The following is a 24,109-nucleotide window of genomic DNA, read 5'->3' on the forward strand; positions in this document are numbered from 1 at the left end:
CCATGCGCTGTACTTCTACCACAAAGGTGTCGAAAAATAGCAATTGAGTAGATGAAAACTCCTCAAGATGAAAAGTTAAACAGAGAGAGTGATACAGTGATTTTTAACTAGCATTGCCAGACTGACTAGATCCTTATAGGACTTATCGGACAAGTGATCACACCGGATTGTCATAAGGCAGGATATCCTCGCACAAAGCCAGTGCAACAGATGTTCTTCTAAAAAACATTAGGGCATTGTTTTCTAATGATATATGAATATGAGAAAGCAATTGATGACATCAAACCAGTGTCAAGTAATTCAAAATCAAGTAATTTAATAGGTGAATAATGTGTAAGTTAAATAAACAGTGCATAACTAAAGCCTTTCAACCTGAAAGACATTTTCATCAAAAGACAGGGTTTGTGAAGTGGAGTAGGAGGATACAGGAGAGAGTTTAGAGAGGGACGCTCGGTCATTTTGTCAAGGGAAGAAGAGATGAGTCTGCCAATGCGTTGCTTCCATCATCAAAACTAAAAAGAGCATTATCAAATGGACTCACATAACACACAAAAATATCACACGGCTCGAAGGCATTTTAGCAGAGTCCTTGTTGTTGTGATTGGTGGGCGAACATGTGGAACATTGGGCAAATGGGTAGGTGGATGAAGGTGGAGGATGATAGTAGATGAGTGGATAAGGGGAAATGAGATAGAAAAGGAAAGGAAGGACACCAAAAAGGATGTGGCCAGGTTATTGTAGCCCCCCAGCTCGAGGCAAATGAGTGGATGGATAGATGGGGAAACGGTTTAAAAGTGGACATGGCCTCTCGGAGGGTCTGAGGTAGAGGGAGACAAGGGTCGTCGATATGATCAGTGGTCAGCCGCCTGCCAGCACACTGCCCCTCTGGAGGCCAATTAAATGGGACGTGGGTAGAGCTAGGAACAGTGGAAGAACCCCCCAGGCACACACACACACACACACACACACACACACACACACACACACACACACACACACACACACACACACACACACACACACACCTTTAGCTTGATTGACCTGCAGCATGATTACCCAGCAAAACATGAAGTAGAAATGGTCCAACATGAAGTTTAATAGATATTTGGCTTTGAAGACTGCTCAGTTTAGAATTTAGAACAGATATTCATCTTAATTTGTTTATATTTTCATTTGAACGGTTGTTGGTTTGTTTTAGAGATTTTGGAGTTTTTTTTCTTTTTCTTATTTTGCAAAACATGTTTGCTGATTTCCCAATGAGTCCAATCCAAGACGTATATTTACTTAAATGACACCACTACCCAGTGCACACTCAAGCTACATTCTGAAAATGGTTGTGCCAGTGGCCAATTGATGTGGCCTGATCAGCTGGATAGTAAACACCTCACTATTTTGGTCGTGTTGTTAATACAGAAAAACCTGCGATCAGTGTTACTGAGTGGAGTTACTTCCCTCACAAATGAACTTCGGCTGAATACAGACACCAGCTTGCAGCAAGAGTTTTGCCAAGTTTTCTTTTGGTCTGTCATCAAGCTGCTCACAGAATTAATGCGAATTAGCAACAGCTGATATGATCTGCCGGTTAGCTCCGTCTAAAAATTAATTGCTGCTACTTGAATGTTTTGTACATTGTTCTATGCTAATAAGAAAGAGAGATGAGATAAAATATTCAATAACAGGCAGACAGAGTGGTTAAACATGTCATATTTTAACCAATCTGTGTATTTTGCCAAGCTTTTAATTTTCACTCACGTATGCGAGTGAAATGCTGGCAGTGTCCGGCAGTCTGGGTTAAAAATATCAGTAGGTTTGCAGTCAAAGCTACTGCAGTCAAGAGGAGTGTGTGTGTGTGTGTGTGTGTGTGTGTGTGTGTGTGTGTGTGTGTGTGTGTGTGTGTGTGTGTGTGTGTGTGTGTGTGTGTGTGTGTGTGTGTGTGTGTGTGTGTGTGTGTGTGTGTGTGTGTGTGAATATATATGATCCACCTCATGGCCTGAGTTCATCACCCCCCCTGCGGTGTTGGAGAAAGATTCTTTTGAAGTACAACAATCTCTGAAAGGACACACACACGATGGTGAATAACAATCAAATGCCTCCTAAAGTTCAGCCTGAAACTTTGAAATGGCTGCATTTCTATCTGCACACAGACGCATGTAATGTCCCTGGACAAATTGCAACAATTTTTCCTGCAGCTGGAGACCTGATTTATCTGTGAGCCAATCAGTGCTCACCATTAGGAGTGTGTCTTGGCCAATAGGTGCTGCAGTAGCAGGTCCTTAGTGACAACTGGTCATATTGTGTGCTGTGCTGTTAACTTTCAGCCTAATGAGAAGGGAGGAATGGTGTAGTGCATATGCTGTATTGATGGATTACACAGAATGACCTTTAAACAAACCTCCAGCTAGAATAAGTATAATCAAAGTCAAAGTCAGTTAATCCAGCCCCACCCCCCCCCCCCCCCCCCCCCCCCCCCCCCCCCCTTCCCTCCCTTCCTTCCCGCACACATAAAGATGAAGACATCCTGAGACACCAGCATGTCTGCAGAAAAAATTGTCATCTGAACCGACGCTATTTTTATCTGTGTGCTTGAGGCATTATGTGTCTGCTTTAGGAATTAATTAAATTCTTGCACTGTCCTGCACTTTGCAGTGTTTTAAATACAGATGCTTGTCATATTGGCAGCTGAGAACTTACCTACTAAAGGAGTATTTGTAACTCTTACCTACATGTACAATAACCAGAATATAGCACTTACTCCTTATACTGCAATGCCAGCTGCTGATTCCAGCTAAGTGTTAATGTAACGTTTTATGTTGCTGTCTGAAGATGCAAATTAAATTGAGTGCTGCATGAATTAGTCCTGAAACCCGAAAATGAGTTAGCCTTTTTGGGTTTTGAAGTGAAATGCTTGAAATAAGGTCTGTGGTTAAGAGATTTTCACACTTTGTTGTACGATATAATCATTATTATAATATATGCGTATACCAGTGCGAAGCGAACTTCCTGGTTGGCCTACAGAAATCCATCATCTCTGAAGCACCAGGTTCAGGCTACAATGACCAATACCTTTTCTAATTTCTAACATCCAGTTGTGTTCACACCAGTCCAGTAATGTAATGCTTATTTCAAAATTTGAATTTGAATAGTTTATACTATATTTATTCAAATGAATACTATACTAAGTCTTAAAACATGTGATATTCTTAAAGTTTTGTTAAACTTTGCTTTCTTCATGTGGCTTCTCCTACTGCATCATAATTTTTGATGAAAACCAGTGTTCATGCACAAAGGTTGATGCAGGGAAATATGAGGTCTTACATCAAACCATCCAGCACTGCCAAAATTTAGCTGAACTGATGAACTATGCCTGCTGCTGGTTACCGGAGCTTGTGTACTGTTTGTAAAGCAGTAATCAAAGCCGCCATTAGATACTTTGTGGAAAAAACGACAATGATGCAATACAATAACAACAAAGTTAGCTAACTGGCCCTCTGCTACTGCTTTACTACTTCAACCATTGTTCCTAAAACCAGGCTAAGAGCGCCGGAGAGGCATCCAGAGCACATTTCAAGTACCAATTTGACCACTCGAATACCACTGACTGCTTTATATAGTACATTTAGTGTGTGTGTGTGTGTGTGTGTGTGTGTGTGTGTGACTCTTTTGGGCATCTCCATCCCTGTTTTCCTGATGAATGTGTCTGTTTCTGTCTCTATCTTCATTTGTGAAAGTCATAATAATAAAGATAATCTTGTGCTGTCACATTGTACGGTAGGGACAAGAAAACACATTTATCTGTCTCTATCGCGCCGCGATTCATACATCACTTCAATTTAAATTCTCCACAAATGTGCGTTTTGCCCAAGCAGAGCCAACCCAGTTTCAGGGTTGATGGTATCGTATTAATGACAGTCATAATGCAACATGTTATCAAAGGAACGCACTCTATGCATTACAATATTTCCATTTTCTGCCATTGGGACAGAGGAGTATGTGGCTACAAGTGTGGTACATTTTATGATTTTCCAACACTGCCTCACGCAGTCTTTTAAGTTGTCCCACCAACTCTTAGCTTCTAGTCTGCCTTCGCCTCCACTCCCAAGACATTCGCAGTGGGATAGAGTGGGAAGGGTGGGAGATCATCTAAAATCCTGAGAGAGGGAGGGCTTTCACAATTAGTCTATTTTTAGACTAAAGCTTTTTTTTCCACTGGCGCGACCCCCACAGAGATCTGAGAACAGGTACTGGGAGCCGTCTCCAAAGAAAGAAAGGAGAAAAATGGAGAATAAATAAATGGAGAAAGAGGGGCTTTCAGTCTCCCCAGAGAATCACAGAGAGATGGTGACAAATACTAAAGCACACAAAGCACTGGAGAAAAAATGTGTCCCAAAGTGGTTGGGTTTTATTTCAGCTCTAATAAATAACTCGCTACTTGTCCACACCTGTAAAAACTGGCCAAATACAGGTTGTGCTCACAGCAATGCAACGTTTGCTGAAGCAGAACATAATTAAACATAACATTGATTTAGCTTATTGGTAGACAAGAAGTACATCGTTGTGTGTCCTGATGCAAATGCGTGCATGCAAGATTGTGAGTTGTGCTATATGTGTATCGAGGTAATTATTTCCTAATTGGGGGTAGACATGTGCAGCAGAGCAAGAGAGCAGTGGATGTTGTTCCATCACAGGTGCTCGGGGCGTCTGCCTGAGGCAGCTCTCGTTCTCTTAAACCCTGATGCTCTTATTTGGAAAAGACAAAAAAATCCAAATCTAATATGTTGGAGAATGTGAATTTGTGACCCTAACCACGTTTCTATTAAAGCTACAAACCAATCCCCAGAGAGTCACTATATACTCTTAAATCATTCATCATTACTGTATATTGAGAAGGGCTGTTTGAGTGCTGCCTTTTGCACAAACCCTGATTGAAAAATGTAACGTGTTGGGCAGTAAACCAACAGCTTATGGAAAGTCGACTGGATGACTGCTGAGGAATCATAGATTAGAGATTGCTGATCATTACTAGTTGTAAAGGGGTCTAGGTTGAGCTTCTTTTATAAAGGTTTAACATTTTAAGAGGGTGCATGTTGCATTAAAATGCCTCTTGTATCTGTGTTTGTGTTTTTCCACAATGAGATGCGATTAAGATCTGATCTCTCTGTCCAGCTCAAACAACCAAACGTTGCATCCTTTTAATTTAATTAAAGTTAAATTTTTCACTGACACTGTGGTCAGGACCAGTTTTAGCTGTTCTCCACCATTTGCTTAATTGATTAATGGCTCGGTTGCGATATGAATGGCCAAATTTTGCGTGTATATTAGTGTCGGATCAGATAAAAAGCAGACACAAGTCGTCTTGACTCCATATGTCTTGAATATCCATTTTGACAAGCTCTCTTGCTGCTTTGTTTAGTAGCTTAGTTCACTAACTGGCTTTCTCATTGGTTTGAAACAGTTGTGCGCAATAACGTAGTTGTTGTATGTGGATGGAAAACACAATTGCATTCACAGTGTGCTCACAATGCATCCCTGACAACCGATGGCATCACAATCCGTCCTCAATGCGTTTTTCACCCAAAACGTATTTTAGGTGTAAAGGTATGTAATATTATTGGAAGGCAGCACTTTTGTTGGAACTACATTACAAGAGCACGTTAAAGGTGAAGAAAGTAGGAGTTTTGGACAGAGTGAGTTTTACCAAGATGATTTTAAAGGTGACTCATTTTCTGCTTTAACGCTGTATGAAGTGAAATATAACAAATGTCATTTGGTTATAAAAGCCCAACTAAATTTCACAAGGTCACCATTTAAAGTTCAGTCAGAGACATTTACATTGAAAAGGATTGTGGATTAGTTGTTGTGACAAATACAGCACTATTCTGTTTGACACATCCTTGTGATATAAAACCAAAACCCTGCATCAGAAATGGTATAAAAGGAGGCAGCAGAGAGTAAATTGCGTCAGCTGGTATGATTCAGACGGATCATCTCGTGACATGAGCAATTTCCCTTTTCTGCCTGAGCTATCAAGATGCTTCATTGTCACAATCTAAGATGAAAACAATAACATGCATTTTCCATCCCTCTCTTTCTTTCTCCCTCTGCCTCTCAGTGGTCAGCATGCCTTTCTGTTGGAGAACGTGCCCTGTAACAACGCCAGTTGCCACAGTGTTGGAAGGATGTTCCACATCCACTGGGACCAATCAGATTTGGGAGCCATCCAAAATGCCGTCATGGCAACATTCTTTGACATCTACGAGGATGTGAGTAGTTTGTGTTGAGTAAATACACCATCCTTTCTCTTATTCTTTTCTTCTTCCATTTCTCCACACCATTTACTACGTCTGTGTCTCCTCTAAGGCCCTGTTTACACCTGGCATTAACATGCGTCCTAAGTGATCCCATTACAGCTGGACCGCTCTAAGAATGCGTCTCCACACTCGAGAGTCTATTCCAGGCAAAACGAAAATACACTGAATTCAGCTGAAGAAGAACTTCATTTCAAGTTCTATTTTGATACAAAGATTTGTTTAATAGAAGAAATGTCGCTCAAATTGGAAGTGAAAGCAGGGCTCTGTTTAATTAAATGTGAAAGTGCGATAAAAACATATGTTGTCCCTAAAATCAATTAATAATCGTCATAAATAATCGCAGTCTCAATGTTGATCAAAATAATAGTAATTATCATATTGGCCATAATCGTGCAGCCCTACGCACTTACACATTAGCGTTTACACTACAAAAGATATTTGGTCAGATACGTCCCAGACCACCTCTGCAAGTGGTTTGAGGGATCCGATCTCAATGCGGCCGTTGACCCTTGTATTTAACGTTACCCACTTGTGATACGATCGGCCAGGACACAAGTGTAAACAGGGTCAAAATGTCCATCACCTTTGTCTGTCCCTTCTTAACTGTCTAAGTAATGAACTGGCATCTACAATAAAACTTGTCTCAGATAGTTAGATATGCCACTAAAATGGCATCCTCTTGTTGAGAATTTCTACAGTATTAACGAATTTGATGCCAAATGGAGAAGAAAATTAATAAATCCCACAGAACACACAAGATTATTTGACTTCTAAATGATTAAATGATTCAAGTGTTTACTTCTCCTCTTATGCTCAAAACAAATATTCCAGAATTGGACTGAGGACAGGACGATGTCGTGTTAAGTTAGTGTTTCTAATCAGAAATGCCATTTAAAGTGCATATTGTAGCTTGTGTGCAAGCCTACTTTACTCCATGTTTGCCAGCTTTGTTATTTACAAGACAAAGCACTAGTATGTGTTGTGTTTTTCACACCTCTTACACCTAATGTTATTTTTACACTGAATGTTATTTTTGTTGATCTTGTTTTCATTTAAAAAATAAAATAAAATGATGCACCCTTGTAGAGCCACATTACATACCTCTAAACACACACACACACACAAAATCCTTTACAGATTACTACACACACTCCCACTCACACCTAGAATATGCGACTGCTCATAGCACAGAAGCTGTATTGCAATCTGCTGTATGTGTCCGTCTTATCAGACTTAATTATTGCTGTTAACGCAGCCTGTCTGTTAAATTCTGCTCTCCCTCTCTGTTTCTGACTCTCGCTCTCGCTGAGAGAGAATTTATAAATGGGAGGGAGAGACGTAGTGAGGAGGAGAAAAAGGGAAGAATGGAGATGATAAGATAATGCTGGATCAGTCACACAGTATGTTGAAGGGATAAAAATGTACATCAGAAGACACACACACACACACACCATGCTCCCATTGTCCCTTATCTATATGCCTGTCTTCATTTGCAGGGTATATTAGACATGCTGGTTCTAAGCCACGCAGAGGGCAAAAACGACTTGATCATCCATGCTTTGAAGAACAATTTTGAAGCTGATGCCTACTTCGTTAAAGTGATGGGTAAGTGGCTGATTTGCCAAGTACGCTCTGTTCCTCTCTCCTCTCTACATGCCCAATCCAGTTTATTGGATGGGGAACATGAAGAAAGAGAAAGGCACCATTTTCCCTCTCTCTGCCTTCTTCTTCCCAAATTACACAGAGAGAAATCCAACCGAACATTTAATATTTCATGGTTTATTTTGTACTTTTTACCATAACCGCCCCTCCTAGACCAATTAGAATCATTGAACACGAGCAGCTCTTTTCCCAGAACTAGAAAACAGATGGTCATGAGTATTATCTGTAATATTATTTAGATTTCTAGCCCCGAGCAACTAAGTTGGTGGAGAAAAGGGGATCTTGTATGAGCATTTTGTTCGATTTCAACCTGAATTAAAATGTCCACACAAAAGGTTCTCCCAAAAGGTCATTTTAAATACTGCCTCAGTCCTCTTTCGCTGGTTCTCCACTATAAGCTCATTCAGCAAAGATATAGTGTATATGCAGCACTGTAAGGCACACAACTACCAGTCTAGTCGGTGCCATTGATAATGCCCCGTTCATGGCACAAGGGTGGGAGCAGAACAATGGGCTACAACTTGGAATTGATTATGTTTTACTTGTTGTAAAGGGCACAATACAATTTCCACATAAGTATTTTCAATGAAGAGGCAGATTCTATGAACCTTGTTTCTGTTTTCACTCAGTCTGATTCCTCCCTATGTTGTTTGTTTGTATGGATTGTGTGTGTGCTTCCTGGTGTTCTACGTTATTGTTGTAAAGTGGAAAATCATCTTAATTTTTGTTGAAAACCAACCCCAGGCTGTGCGACATTGTAGTACACATTTTACACCAGATATATTTCCAATACAGAAATATCAATTAAAATGAGCATAATTGGCCGAAAAATTGTTAATTTAGCCAATAATTTACTGTTTTACTGCTATACACAAATGTCTATGGTGCGCATCATGTAGCCATGAAATCCTAAAGACTAAGACTAGCTTTTATTGCATGTCAGCCTCCTCCCTCTCTCCCCATGTAACCTGTCACTTTCCACTTTTGACAGCCTGATGAAGGTGTCAGAAATGCCAGAAAAATAACTTTTATTCTTTCTGTGGAACGACAGACTAAATGTTCACTAATTCAGAAGAAATAGCAGACACACTGTGAAATATTCTGTATTTTAGTCACACTTTAAACCTGGTATTCACAAATGATGTCTGACTAGAAGCAACTGTAGCTGCATTATCTGTATGCGATGCTTAGAAATATTTCATTTTTATATTTTTGGCTCACTGCTTTTCCCTTTCAGTTAATAGATTGTGTTTCTTTCTCTTTTTTTATATCGTAATATTGTTCGAATAAAAGTCAAGACATTTTCTTTTGAAGTCAAAATGTTGGTCCAGCGTTAGTATCTAGTGACATTTGAGGAAAGCAAAAATAGTTTAAAAATAGCCTTTACACATTTTAATATGTCTGAAATAAATAGTTAATACTCACAATACCACACTGTCACAGTAATGTAGATTAAAGTAAAGTGATTCATAAAATAACTAAAAAACATCTGACAGTATGCTAAAGTTATATTTGGTATTTAACCAAATTAAAATATAATTAAAATTGACAAAGGAGATGGTACAGCCTAGTCAGTCAGTTATATTCCATGTGGATTTTAGTGGCATTTAATAAGTACAGGATTGTGTTTACCATTCCGAACATTGATCTGTGATGCTACAAATGATGCCTTTAATGATGAGACTGGAGAGTTGGACGAGGATGAGTTGCATCTCAGTGAGCTGCCAAAAGTGACACCAGAACATCCTCTGTTTGGTCTATCGATTATAACACTAATTTTAGCCCACTTGAAGTTGTTTCTATGGACTGAAAGTGGTATGTATAATATATGGTGTATATAAGAAGGGACGTAGTCCCCGTGACGTCACCAATTGGTTCGTGGACTACAGGTTTTAAAGCCAAGTACAACCAAACCCTGAACAAGACATGTTTAGGTGACCAAAAAGGTTACAAGTAACTTTCATGAACTGAAAACACACTGTGTTGTCAGACTAAAACACAGATAACACCCAAACCGGACAATGCCTGGTAGCGACGCTCTAGCATACCCTGCTTCATCGTCTATTTTACTCTAAATAGGACCATAATATACAATATGAACATTGTGCTGTATTGAAGAAGATTTGAAACTAAAAATTGGGATAATAAACTCGTCACAAAAATGTTTACTGAGGTAATAAGAAGTAGAAGTAGAGCAATTTTCTCGTAGACTTCTATACAATTGGACTTCTTTTTGCAACCAGTGGTGTCGCCTCTTGCTGGCACTTCTGCATTGGCTACTGTTGGTTGGGTACCAAAGGAGGCTCATTATAGTCTAGATTTTCTCGCGGCACAGTGGACTCAACCGCAGCAAGCACTTTGGTACAAATTTGGAATTTGTAGTAGTTTTTCTGGTAGAAATTGCCAAAAATAGGACATATTTCTTCATATATCAATAAACTAAACAATTCAGTTAGCCTGAAAGCCTCAGTGAGTTTGTGTGTGACCTTGACTCATCTCCCTTCCTGCTGCTATAACATGAATTCCTATTGTGCCCTCTCTCTGAACACTGCTGTTCCTTTCGTTATCCATGTCTGGATAACACACTGCAGCACATAAAACAAAACACATACAGATACACCCATACTAAAATGCCTGTCTTCACCCCCTGTCAATGCCAACGCTGTCAGCTTTCCCACTTCTCATCATTACACGTTTGGTTGTGAATATTTCATGCATGTTCAGTGTTGTATTTTCTACATCTAGCTGGCTACACACTAGCGAGCAAACAAAAAGCAACCAAAATAAAATGTATCTGTCAAGTGTTACACCCTGTCGACATTTCATTCCTCTCCCCTGTGTACGTGAGCTCAAATGCAGCTTAATAGCCTCGCACCGCCTGTGAAACCCCCCCCCGAGGGCAAACTGTGTTTATTTACCATTCTTTTCAGGCAGCTCTGGCTGATAGCATTTCCCTGTAATAAGTGAGGCCGAGTGTGTGAACTTCATATTCAGACTTGACACATTATGCCAGACAGTGATGGGTCTTTGTAGACAGCCTGATCCAGTCCGCCGTTCTGTAAGACAGAATCCTATTTTCTCAAGATGACATCACTCAACCCTCCCCAGAGCATTATTGAACAACACCCGCTGAAGGATTGACTTTGTGTCGGACTTGGCGTGCGTGTTTGTGTGCAGTTTGTGAGTGAAAGGTATGATTCCACAATGCACGCGGACTTCCCGGGATAAATCCATCAGCAGGTTGGCCTCGGACAGCAGCCTTGCCTCTTTGCCTGCCAGAGGCCTGGACTCTTGCTGGGTTTTTCACACTGAGATGACCTGAACCTGTACCAGTCTGACATCTTATCTTCCCGTGCGCCCCACTATGCAATAGTTCACACACTATCGCATTCCATCAAGACCCGTACCTCTGTTGCCATGGGTGCATATATTATTTAGGAGCAGGAGGGTATTTAAGTAAAGTTGCAGATCAACCATTGGTAGCGAGGATGCCATTGTGTAGAGAAAGGAAGAACAAGAAATACATAGCATATACTGAACATATATTGTGAGAAAAAGCATATCAGGGCTGTAGCTCTTTTTTTAATGCATCCTCAAGCAAGGGTTGAGTTGCAGATCAGTTTTAGCCCCGGTGCATGTTGTCTTGGCAAATACTGCAAAAAAATTCTAAATATTGCACACTTTGCATGTGCTCAGGTGTGCTAATCACTGACATGTAATTAATTGTACTAATTTATTGCAGATTAGATTGTCTTTAGTTTTGTAATGACGGTGGAGCAATGCTGACATGTAGCGTTTTGTTTAGATCATGGGTCTTCAACATGGGGCTCCTCAGAGTTACTGCACGGGGGCCTAATTATTGCTGAATAATGTTTTGAAAGTTTTTGGGACGTCTGTTGCGTCACCAACCGTACAATGACTGTTCATAGTTCACCATATGTTCTATTTCATGTAGGGTAACATATAAATGCTGACAGAAACTAACCCAAAAATACTTTGATTGTTCTGATCGTTATTTATTGAACGTCATAATCTCACCATCCTCCAGCACACCAGCTTCCTTGTGTTTGTGTTTCCTTCCTCCTCTTTAGTTTCTGTCTCTGACAGGCTCATATTAGATTAGACCTTCTTGACGTTGGGCAAAAAATCAATAGGAAAATGACAACTATGTGATTGTGACAATGGCAACCAAGACCCGTCCCACGACCGGAGCTAGACCAAGAAAAATTTACATTATCTCGGGTCTGTCGATGTGTCTAATACCCAAGTGGGTCCTAGCAGATTAGAAATCAGCTGTGATCATGTGCTGTGTCATAAAGTAAAATGCATGTTTGTTTTTTTAAGCGAGAGTGTGAACTTTAAATGACACGTGTTGCGACTGTTTTTGAATGCGGCTGCAAATTAATTGACCATTAATCATACTGCCAGTGTTGGCGTTCTCTCTCCATTATGTTTAGTTTGAGCTGACCACATTTGGATCATGTCTAATTATACTCGGGTCTGTTCAGCCTGCCTGAGAATTAGAATTAAATCTCTTCAACATTCCGGTTCAGGTTTTGGTAGGTTTTCCATTGGTCTTCTTTGGAACCCATCATTGAAGAGACTTATACATAATACATACATACATAATAATCTGATTGTATTGTAAGACATGCACAAGACTTACACAAAGTCTTACACAAAGCAAAATGGTTCCGCTATAAGCTGTAGGAGACAATGAAGCGCATAGTGGTTGCAGGGTGGACAGATGGATGGATGATTAGGAGGGAGGAAATGGGAGAAATCATAAGCTCCAAAATTAGAAAGATTGATAAAATGATGGGCGATGGGGAGGATGTATCTCTGCATGAGCCTCTCAATGTGTATGGGTGTGTGTGGGGAAAAATGAAGAGAGAGTGACAGGCAGAACTGTATGAGTTGATTAGTTTCCTGCTCACTTATTAGGATGGAGATTAGCTGCATTGAGAAACATCTGGGAGCTTTTCTCAAGCCCACATACTCCTCTCTACTCCTCACATCCCCTGGCATCTCTTCTCCTCCTCTACCAAATCCTCCTCTCTTCTTTCCACATTTCCTCCTCATCTCCTCCCCTCTCCTTTTTTGTTCTCCCATCTTTTCTCATTCCTGCTTCTTTAATTTCCTCCACTCTAACCCTCCCCTGCGTCTGTTTTTATCTGACCCTCACCTCTCCTCATGCCCTCAGCCTACCTCTACTCCTCTCTTGTTTCTCTTCGGCCAATGTCTCGTTTCCTGTCCTGCTCCCTCTCCGCCTCTCCAAGTCTGTCACTCACAGCTGTCTTTTATTACCTCTTTTAATTTAATTCAAATGACAATGAGGAGATTTACATGTATTCTTTCAGTGTAGTCCGGAGGAGGATTTCACTGGAGGCTGTATCTTCAGATTGGTGTAAATAGTTTTTCAGTGTCTGCTGCAACACACAAAGACAGCTGAGTGTGAGCGCATGCATGTTTGTCAAAATAGCATCCTGCACCAGCTTATGTTGACAGTTAAAGTCGTAATGGCTCTGCCTGCAAATATGACAACAAGCAAGCTATACAGCCCATTATATACATATTACAGGCATGTTATCCATTACTTACAGTCATTCATATTTCATTGCGGATTCTGAACAAAAGAACAATGAGAATAATCAATCTATTGCTGGTAGAGCTTCGATATTCAAACTCCATTATGGTGTAAAGATGGACTTCAGTGTGATTACAGTGTGAATAATGTAGAACATGTGTCACCTACAGTATCTTAGCAGCAGCAGCAAGACCTCTGCAATAGAGATTCAGCCTCAATCCATTTTACATTTCATCAAGTTCAATTTTATGGATTAGAATATGAAAACAACAAGGCACCTAATTTGGAATTAGAGTTGTGTATTGTATTTGATTTATGTTTCTGAAAGCTGATCCAATAGCCTCAAAATAAATTTTCTCTGCGGTCATTGGCAACGCTAAAGGCCCTGTCACACATATCCGTATGACGGAAACGTATGCCGGCGCATACGAAATATCAGCAATAGGTTGATATAAATTAAAGGTAAGTTGTGATCGTTTGAAGGACGCAGGCGATACGCCGAACACGCCAGACATACGGCCCTGTCACACAGTTCCGTATGGCAGAAACATGTTGCCGTATATGAAAAGTAGCTCAAAATTTGTCGGTCCAAATACGTCCAACTTTCCCACAGCGGTGTTGTAGCTGACGTATACATAACAAATTATTATACGTATGTCAAACATTGATAGCATATCACTTACTTATTTAAAAGGTATCAGAGCGTCTGGCCAACGGAGCTGGAAAAGTGCCATTTGGTTCACGTCATACTGATGCTGGAGAACAGCTAACATGCTGAACGCTAGCTGTACTGTAAAAACACGTTTAATAAGTTACTCCGTCGTCAGGCGTAAGCTTAACATAGGGTAGGAATAGGGTATCCACTCGTTATCAATACATTGGCTGTAGGATTCACCGTCAGCCGACGTAGCCTATATCTAACGTACCTCTAACGTAGTCACGTAGGTATTCACGTAGGTAAGTATTCACGTACTATATTTACGTAGGTAAGTATTCACATACTGTATTTACGTAGGTAATTATTCACGTACGTATTCCATATTCACGTATGTCTAACGTAACGTAACGTAATCTGCATATTTTATGAAGCACACGTCGGGTACGTCTGGTAATTTTGAACATGCTCAAAACATCAGCGTTCAACAACGCACCCCAGCGTAACACAGTGAGCTCTTAACGAATACTACTTATACCTTACCTTATATCAACATAAACCAGCGTGTTGCCGATATTTTGTATACGCCATATTTTTGTATACGTTATGCATTCGTTGGGCATTCGTCTGATACATTTTGTATTAGTAAGTGATGCTCTATCAATAGGTCAGACATGCGTATCTGTATATCTTCACTTTTCCGATCCGATGAAAAGTTGGACGTATTTGGACTCTGACAAATTTTCGTATACGCCGGCATACGTTTCTGTCATACGGAGATGTGTGACAGGGCCTTTACCAGGCCACAGCAAGAGAGAGGTATTTGGGGCTGGATTTGTTTAGCCTTCATAACCCAGTGCTGCAGACCAGTGTGCAGAAAAGAACATTTGATCATATAACAAAAAAGAGGTGGCACTGTTGTGATGTTCTTGTAAGGTGCTGCCAACACATAACAGTTTGGATGAAAAGTTCTCTCTAGACAGTTCGCCTCGGTGTGGATGTTAAACTTTATTCCAATTGATATGGCTAATTGGTGGTGGTCACATTGAATTTAAAGTGTTTATCTGAAAGTGAAACCCTGTGAAAGCCACTGCCAGCTGATCAGGGACAGTGAGCATACAACAACGCTGTAATGATGTTACCCAAAGTGAGCACTGAGCAGGGAAGGCTCCCTCTGGGATTTGAATCCCCACAGGGGCACAGTGCCTTGTCTTACTTACACTTCGACCAGACAAGACAATAGCCATTAAAGTATGTCTAATGAAGGCAAATAGGGGCATTTGTATTAGTTTTCAGTCAGGCACACACGAGGAAACCAGTTTTACACAAGACATTTTGTTAAGTTATAATTAAATTTCCTATTTATTGAAGAACTTTTCATTATAAAATCCAAATGTTAAATGCAATGTAGGCCAGACAGATAAGTAGAATTGCTGTAAATATGCACAAATACAAACACGTATGCAATATATAATAAAATATGCAATAAAATATGAAACAATACTGTCTATAGCATCCTTGTCACATGGATTGCAAAGCCATTAGCAGGTGGTCCTTTCTGGAGTTGCCATAGCTTTGTGAAGAACAATTGTCAGCTCACTGCCAATCACAGTGTGTGTCTTTGTTGGTGTGTATATGTGTTGTACCCATGCATGTCTGTGAGCAGCCCTGCAGTCAGCACAATTAGCCTGAGGACAATGAGAAGTGATGAGCATCTCAGAGCAAATGCCATTCAGCTGTCAGATTGTTGTGTTTGCGTGCACAGCGTGCGTCCGCTTGGCTCGCACTTGTAGCCTCTAGCGCTGACACGGCATGTCATGTTCTCCTGTTAGTGTGTGTGTGTGTGTGTGTGTGTGTGTGTGTGTGTGTGTGTGTGTGTGTGTGTGTGTGTGTGTGTGTGTGTGTGTGTGTGTGTGTGTGTGTGACCCAACTGTTCAGGACTGAGTTGTGGCGTGTGCTCGCGGTAACCATGGCTCCCTGTAGTTGCTTTTAGTGCAACATAAGCTATATAACACTATAAGCAATATAGTGTTGAAAATGTTACTATAAAGTTTGAGGGGGTGGGGAAGTGCAGTTACGGCAGCAAGATATTGGAATAAACTGAAATTCAATATTTATTTTCTGCATTATGAAGAATACAGGAATTGATTAATTTCAAAGTTAAATGCGTCAATCTGGTGCACTTTGAGAGGAACATTCAGAGACTAGATCTATAAACAATTTTGTGCTCTATTAACCAATGTAATCATAAACTCATTGGGTGTATAGATATGAATGGTGATGACTGATGACAGCAAATAAAGTCACACCCACAAAGCATGGTAAACAGGACGGGGTCCATGTTACACCGCAGGCCTACATCCGGTCACGGCACACCGCTATGGAGAAACGCACTCGCCGGGGAGAGAATCCTCTCACACTGAATGGTCGTCTCTGACCCACTGAGTTGAATCCCCGGGTCTTCAACCCTAACCCGTTGAGAAGTGTATAATATACGTTTCATTATGAAACTGTGGAAGGCTTAGAGACTGTAGATTTAATGGGAAACACTGGGTTAGTGATGGAAAATAAGAACCGTGCCAGTTTTCTTTATGTATCAAGCAGAAAGAAGTTGTAGTATGATGGGTTTGAGTTCATTTCAAGCCCCCAGGAAGAGCGGCAGGCTTTGAAACTAATTTCCGTAGTGACCAAATCAACTTCCCAATACAAACACTTGAATAGCCTCTTATTTCAATCATTAGGTTGTAAAATGCACTAATAGCCAAATCCAAAAGTTATTTCTCTCTGCAAGTGCGCATGCTCTTTGGGCCCCACGGATTCAGAAGATCCGGGTAATTTGATGCTCGAAAGTCGAGCCATTTTGGCTTCATGTGCCACTGGGAAGCTTTCATAGGAATGAACCTCTGACGCTGTCTCCAGTTCTCTTAATACATCCATGCTTAATTTGCAGAACTTGCACGTCCTGCGCACCTGCTGTGTTTTCATCTGACGGGTGAAGAAAAGACCATATCTGTTGCAAACTTTGAAGGTTTAATGGTGCAATGTTTGTAGCTATCAAAAGTAAAACTCTAAATAAGTGATAATATGTGTTAGCTGTGTATGAAATGTTTGCTGCTGCATGTTTTCAATTCAAAACATTTCATTCAAATGTCAAACTAGAAGTTTCAGGGTGTTAATGTGATCAGATAATGATGAGGAAAAAGCTCAAGAAAGATGTTGATTTTCTGCTCTCCCTATTTGCTCACATAAAGTAGAATACGTCAGTAGGTAGTATTTAAAATGTGCGTTAGTGTTTTACATGTGCCTTCAAACACTATAGTAATCATTTAAATGAACAACAATTCAATAAGTCAATTGTCTACAACCCAACATACCTAAGTCAGGTTGTATTTCCTGCAAGATTTCAAGAGTCAGATGAAATGAGTGCTTGTGAATGAACAGCTAGCAACTGTCAGTCATTTCATTCATTCAAACCTAGCTGGCTTTAACAGTTAATGTTGTACAGAATATAAGAAATAGCCAGGCTAATTCTCTGCATTTAATATATTACCATCCATCTGTAGAGTATGGGGCACAAGCATAGATGTGTTTTTTGAGAAGTAAATTTATATCTGAAACTTTTATACAACACGCCTGGCATCTAGTATCAGTAATAACTCTAAAGCACACTCCAATGAGTTAGTTCATACTGGTGAGAAATGACCTGATTTCCAGTACCACAAACTGGCACGGATTAAGAGCACAGAGGCCCCCCCTTGATAATGGCAGACGACTGTAGGCTATATTGCAGAGTAAAGCATTTTCATTCAAAACCTGAATTATGGAAGCTGTCACTGAAACTCAAGAAGGTCCGGCATATTGATCAGCAAAGTACGTCTGATTATAGAACCTGACATTGGCTGTGAGCTGTGTTTCCTTAAACCAAATGTTTCTTGTGGGCAAAAGCAAGATGCTGAAACATCTTGGTTGTTGGTTGTTGTTTTGGTAAACAAATGTTCACCCTCACAATTTGTGACTGGCCAGTGCAAATGTAAAACTTTCAGATTAGAAGAACTAAGTAGTTAACTAGGATGCGCTAGTTAAGCGTATCTAGCACAGGCCAGTGAATCACTACTTTGGGGTTGTTAGTTTCATAGCAGGAGACTCTGTCTGTGTATTCCGCAGTGTTTGAGAAGCACTCAGCTGGATTCCCATGGCACCTGGCCCAATTTGTCCAGTTCAATTTCTGTGCTTTCGAATAGGTACAAAACAGTCAAACCACCCTGACGCATACAACAGTGAATATATATTTTCAAGAATTCCTGTGTGCATTGGGCGTCTAAACTCTGTCAAAATGACGCTTCTCCCAAGGTTTCTCTACCTTTTTTTTCAATGCCTTCTGGTTTTTATTGAAATATCTTTCTGTAAGACCCTTGATTCTCTTATTTCTTCATATATTCGGAATGGTAAACAACCTAGACTGCGAAAAACCCTTCATTCAGTGACCAAAACCGATGGCTTTACCTAACTTCCAATGTTACTACTGGGCTGCAAACATCTGTTGCTTGCCCTACTGAGTACATTTTCATCTGGAACCTCTATGTCCAGCTTGGATCCCTATGGAGACGAGTGCATGCAGTCCAGTCTCATTACCTTCCATTATGTATGCAACACTCACCCTTACCTCGGACATACCAAAAGGCCAGCCAGTTAGAAAGTCACTCACCTTGATAAGGGAAAATATGTCCTGCCTGTGTGTAGCTGATTTTTGGAAGTCGGTCTTCCAAACTGAAATGCTGAAATCATACAATTTAGCCTAACCCTCTTGACTGCTGTCTTTGGCATTCCCCCACAATAACTTATTTTTCCCAATACCAAACAAGGTATACTGGCCTTCACTTCCTTGCTGGCTTCCTGAGCTACATGTATACAATTCAGATAGAGAGATGCTGCCCCTCCGTCCCACTCCCACTGGATTATGGATGTAATGCTATGTTTGAAACTTGATAAAAAGTTAATCTACTCCAAAGTCAGTCAATAACCTATATGAAGTATGAGGCTTTCGGCGGTGGACAGGGGTCAGCATGGGCATGCAGTTTTTGAGATGCTCTGACCCAGCAATCTGGCCCTTGTCAAAGTCACTCGCATTCTTACGCTTGCCCATTTTTCTTGCTTCCAACATCAACTTTGAGGACAAAGTGTTCACTTGCTGCCTAACATATCCCACACACTGACAGGTGCCATTGTAACGGGATACTCAATGTTATTCACTTCACCTGACAGTGCACATAATGTTATGGCTGTATATTGATATATATATATATATATATATATATATATATATATATATATATATATATATATATATATATATATATATATATATCAATATATATCAATATATATTGATATATATTTTTAACCACTAAACTAAATCAAAACCTTTTATCTCTAATGTGAAACAAGCTTCCTGATCCTTCTGGAGGTCTATAAAACGGCCTTACTTTCCTATTTTTGTCATGCAGACAAACAGACAAATGCTATCCCTATTTTCCTCCTTTTTACAATCACAGTCATACGTGGGCTATTTTTCCTCAGCAAGGGTGGCTATTTTTCAGTAACACACTTAAAACCAATGCTCGTGAAAAATGCTGGTCACTGGCTGGCTCATTGTCAGAATGATGAAAACACACATACAGACTCACACACCGTACACAGACCAGTTCATCCGCCACTTGATTAGGGTAGTCCTACGATGGAGCTGCCATCAGTCTTAATATTACACTAGAAAATAGGCTAGCTCAGTCGAGAGAGGGAAGGGAGAGAGGGGGGGAGAGACAGAGAGAGGGACGGGGAGAGAGACACAGAGGGAGAGACACAGTGGGAGAGACACAGAGACAGAGGGAGAGACACAGAGACAGACAGACAGACAGACAAATAGACAGACAGAGGGAGAGACAGAGAGAGAAAGAGACTGCTGTATTGCAAGAGACAAAATCTGTTCCCCACAGGATGAGTGGGAGCTATTCCAGGAATCTTGTTTTGGCCATGGAGGAGCTGTTATGTGCTTGTTTCATGTCGACCAAAGATTGAAGTATGGAGAACAAAGCGGCCTTGCAGAAGAAACACAAGTTCTGAGTTTTCTCTCTCTATCATAAGTGCAGCTACAGACGAATGCTCACCCTGATACAGGCTCATCTACTTCCTGGAGCGACGGCGTGCCCATTGAGTTGTGAAGGACCTTTGCATTCATGCAGTTTATGTCCATCTTTTCCTCTCTTTTTCTCTTTATGCATCAGGGAATTCATGTCTCACTGATTAAATTCATAATTTTTTTCCATTGCCACACATTCCTTAAATCAAGAGTTGTCAGTGGATGTGTTCAGACCTCTGACTAAAAGTGCCGCCTTTTTGATTTTGACTTTAACTTTATTGGAAAGTTTGACATGAGGCCAGGGCTCTCTAGCGGTGTTATTTCCATGGGCTGCCGAGTGCAATGCATCTTTACTACATCTACACTGGAAATTAAAATGTCACTAAAATCTGACATTTTTGTTCTCCGTCAACTAAACACAGATTGCCATGCGCATTCATTCATCTCAAATGTGCCCATTTAATTGACAGTGAACAGTATCCTGACTTCTGTCGCCCAGTATATTATTATATTTGTATTCAAGCTGCGTGACGTTGTTGGTTCATGCACCAACATCTTTCTCTTTTGTCTCTCTTTGAGGATACATTTCACATCAGTCTTACTCAGGATGTATCTTAAAGGTTGCTGCCAGATAAACACTAACAATGACACAGTTTGTGCTATAGCCACAGAGATGCACTCGGAGAGAGACTCTGGGAAGTGCATTTGTACCCGCTTCAGGTGACTCACTTTCTTAACTGACCTTACACACACGCATAAAGAGAGAAAACGGCATGAGTGTTAATGATTGTTCTCTAACGTGTGAGAATAGAATGCAATACAATAGTTCCTCAGTGCGTGCTATATTAAATATATGTGCTATATATTGAAATCTGAGTTTGCAGCTGCAAAATCTGTTCTTCCTGCGTCCAGTGATCCAAGTAAGAAGCACAAACTTCTTCTGCTTAGATTTCTAGTCTCCGTCTCTGGGTAGCCAGGGCATCGTGCTCTAGATGCCGCTCAAAAACAGAACTTTCTAAATCTGTTGTGGTTTTAAAAAAACAGAACTAGCTACGTTCCAACAGCGAAACTGGCATCCTGTGTAGAGGATTTTATGGACGAGGATACATTTTACAGGGTTTTGGCTGACTGATATTTCGGCATATTTATTTGCAACAAGAGTACGCCTGAAGAAATACAGCAGAGAGAGGCCAAGGCTGCGGCTGCATTAGTCGTGCAAGAGGATAAGGCCGGGGGGGGGCCCCTCCCAGCATCAGAAGCTGCAATGCATCCTGGCACATGTAGTCACTGCTGGCACGGCTCTGCGATTAGGAGAACTCAGCCTTCTCTGTAAATATATCCGGCACTGAGGAATGAATTGCTTCAATCAACTACATTTGCCATCAACACTGATTAGACATCCACATAAAAACTGGCAAATGTTCAGAGATGAGATCTATAGTTTGGGATATGAGCTGAGGGTGTTGTGGCTTCGAGTCCTATTCTTATGTTTTATGTCCTGTGTTCTCTTTCCCTATAATCCCAAATGAGACTGTCTTCAAACAAGTCTCATCCTTGTGCATTATTGATTTACAGTGTCAGTGACAGTGGTGCCTGTGGCCTGACCCCCAACTGCATATAATTCAAAGAAAGCAATGAATAATCCGATCTCTTAAGATTTATTGATCATCAGTGTCCTTCATAGATGACTTTGGTCCAAAACCTGTGATGTGTTGATGTGGTGTTTGCTGTTGATGAGCAGTATAATTACACAGAGGGCTGTCTCTGTTTCTGGACACGTTTGTGCACAAGGCCAGACTTCCACTGGCACTCCTAAAGGCTTTGATATTTTATAAAATGACCTAATCATTCATTTTTTTTGTTTGATGCAAAGTTATTACACTTAACTCAACTTCTCGGGCACCAGAATAGCTAGAAACAGCCTTGGGCTCTGGGTGCTAACTGCAGTGATTTTACATAAAGCCATTATTGAAGGTTTTCCAGAGAGATCATTAAATGATGAATGGTCTGGCCACTGCAGGCATGTTTTTATACCCTTGACTTGAAAACATTTTGTAGCCCTGTTGTTGACAGATTTATAGAATACCTATGTGATTACTAAAAATGCTTTGAAAAGCAACGTTAAATGACAACAGCAAAGTCCTCGATAAGAAATTAAAGTGTGTTTTCCCAGATAAAAGTCTAACCCTAACCCTTTTTTTATCAAAGATGTTAACTATCAGCCTATATGCGGTGTGGTCAGTTAGGGTCAAGGAACAAATGTTTTTCTTTGATGGGAGCTCCATCTGAGTCCTGCTTCAGGCATATAATGAATAAGCTTGTGAACATCAAAGCAGCATATTTGCCCTTGCCCACACGTACGCTATTTCTTCTTAAATCAAAGCTTTAAAAGAAAAAGAAATCCTCTTGTTTATTCACACAAAGTGATGGCAAAAGGAAGGACTGCGAATGGCTCTGCACTTTTTGCTGCTGATTTTATATTCCTCACTAATGTAAGTTTCATTTGCCCATTGTGACATTTGAAAGCTCACAGAGAAACTGGAGATTGATTGTTGCAGACATGGAGAAAACTGAAGATGTGTGTGATGGGAATGCGTCCTTCTGCTTCACAAGGTGTGAAAGTAGAAAAACATAAAAACAGAGTGGCTTGTGTATTGACACAGATGTTGTGAATGGTTGTCAATCGTTAATGCTTAATGGTGTGCTGCACAATGTGTGGGTATGTCCTTTTAATTTATCTGGAAAACCGTCCGATCTACTTCACACTTGGAGCTAGTATTGCTAGAGACCCAAGGGAGCACAGTGCAGAATGTGGTGCAATTTGGCCAGATAGTGGCGCTATAACAAAAAACCTAACATTTTGGCCTGCAACTTTTGAGCTGTACGTCCCAGAAAAGAACATTTTGATCTATCCGTATAAGCCTGTGTCAAAGTGCGTCAAAATAGAATTTCCGCCATTTGGAATTGCATCAAAATACTACATATTTTGAGCAATCTTCACCAAATTTGGTACAGAATGTCTCTGGACCAAGCCAGAAGACCTTTATTTTTTCAGATTTTTGATTTTCCGTATAGTTTTGCTATAGCTGGTCCTCAAAGTAGGCTCAATTGTTGTGGGAAGGGATTACATTGCAACAAATGTCATACATCCTGAACTCATTGTGCTACATTTTGGTGCCCTTTGGCCAATAAGTGATGCTGCAGCAGCATCGTCTGTCTATTTGTCTGTCTGTCTGTGTGTGTATGAATGTATGACTGTCCCTCGCGTATATCTAAAGAGCCGTTCATCCAATCAACAAGTCGCAATAACGGGAGCCAAGTAATCAGGAATCAGTCTGTTCCAAACGAGAACTGCACTAGTTGTATAAATGCTCTAAACCAGGGGTGTCAAACTCATGTTAGTTCAGGGGCCACATGCAGCACACTTTGATCTCAAGTGGGCCGGACCAGTAACATCACAGCATAATAACCTATAAATAACAACAACTCCAAATTCTTCCCTTCGTTTTAGTGCAAAAAGGTACATTCTGAAAATGTTCAAATTTAATCTTCTTACAAAACATTATGAACAAACTGAAACTTCTTAAGACAAAAATGTCAACAATAGTATTAGTTTATCATTTACACATGTGTGTTACAACTTACTTATCACAGTGTGTCAAAGGCACAAAACATTTAGTCACAGGTATCTGGAACAGTATTTTACTTTATGATCAAAACAACTCATTTTTACACTTTGCAAAGTCATCCTGCGGGCCGGACTG

General features: G+C 40.5%; 1 protein-coding gene across 1 annotated transcript in view; it reads left to right on the forward strand.

Annotated features, from left to right (window-relative positions):
* LOC115003427 (T-cell immunomodulatory protein-like) overlaps positions 1 to 11,018 on the forward strand; it is an 82,279-nt gene extending 71,261 nt beyond the window's left edge. Inside the window, exons 5-7 of the mRNA XM_029425186.1 lie at positions 6,110 to 6,260; positions 7,805 to 7,913; positions 10,984 to 11,018. Of these exons, the coding sequence (XP_029281046.1) occupies positions 6,110 to 6,260; positions 7,805 to 7,913; positions 10,984 to 11,003 (280 nt within the window). The 3' untranslated portion in view covers positions 11,004 to 11,018. The remainder of the gene's footprint in view (positions 1 to 6,109; positions 6,261 to 7,804; positions 7,914 to 10,983) is intronic.
* The last annotated feature ends 13,091 nt before the right edge of the window (positions 11,019 to 24,109 follow it).

This window comes from Cottoperca gobio, chromosome 3 (genome assembly GCF_900634415.1).
Source record: "Cottoperca gobio chromosome 3, fCotGob3.1, whole genome shotgun sequence".
Lineage (NCBI taxonomy): Eukaryota > Metazoa > Chordata > Actinopteri > Perciformes > Bovichtidae > Cottoperca > Cottoperca gobio.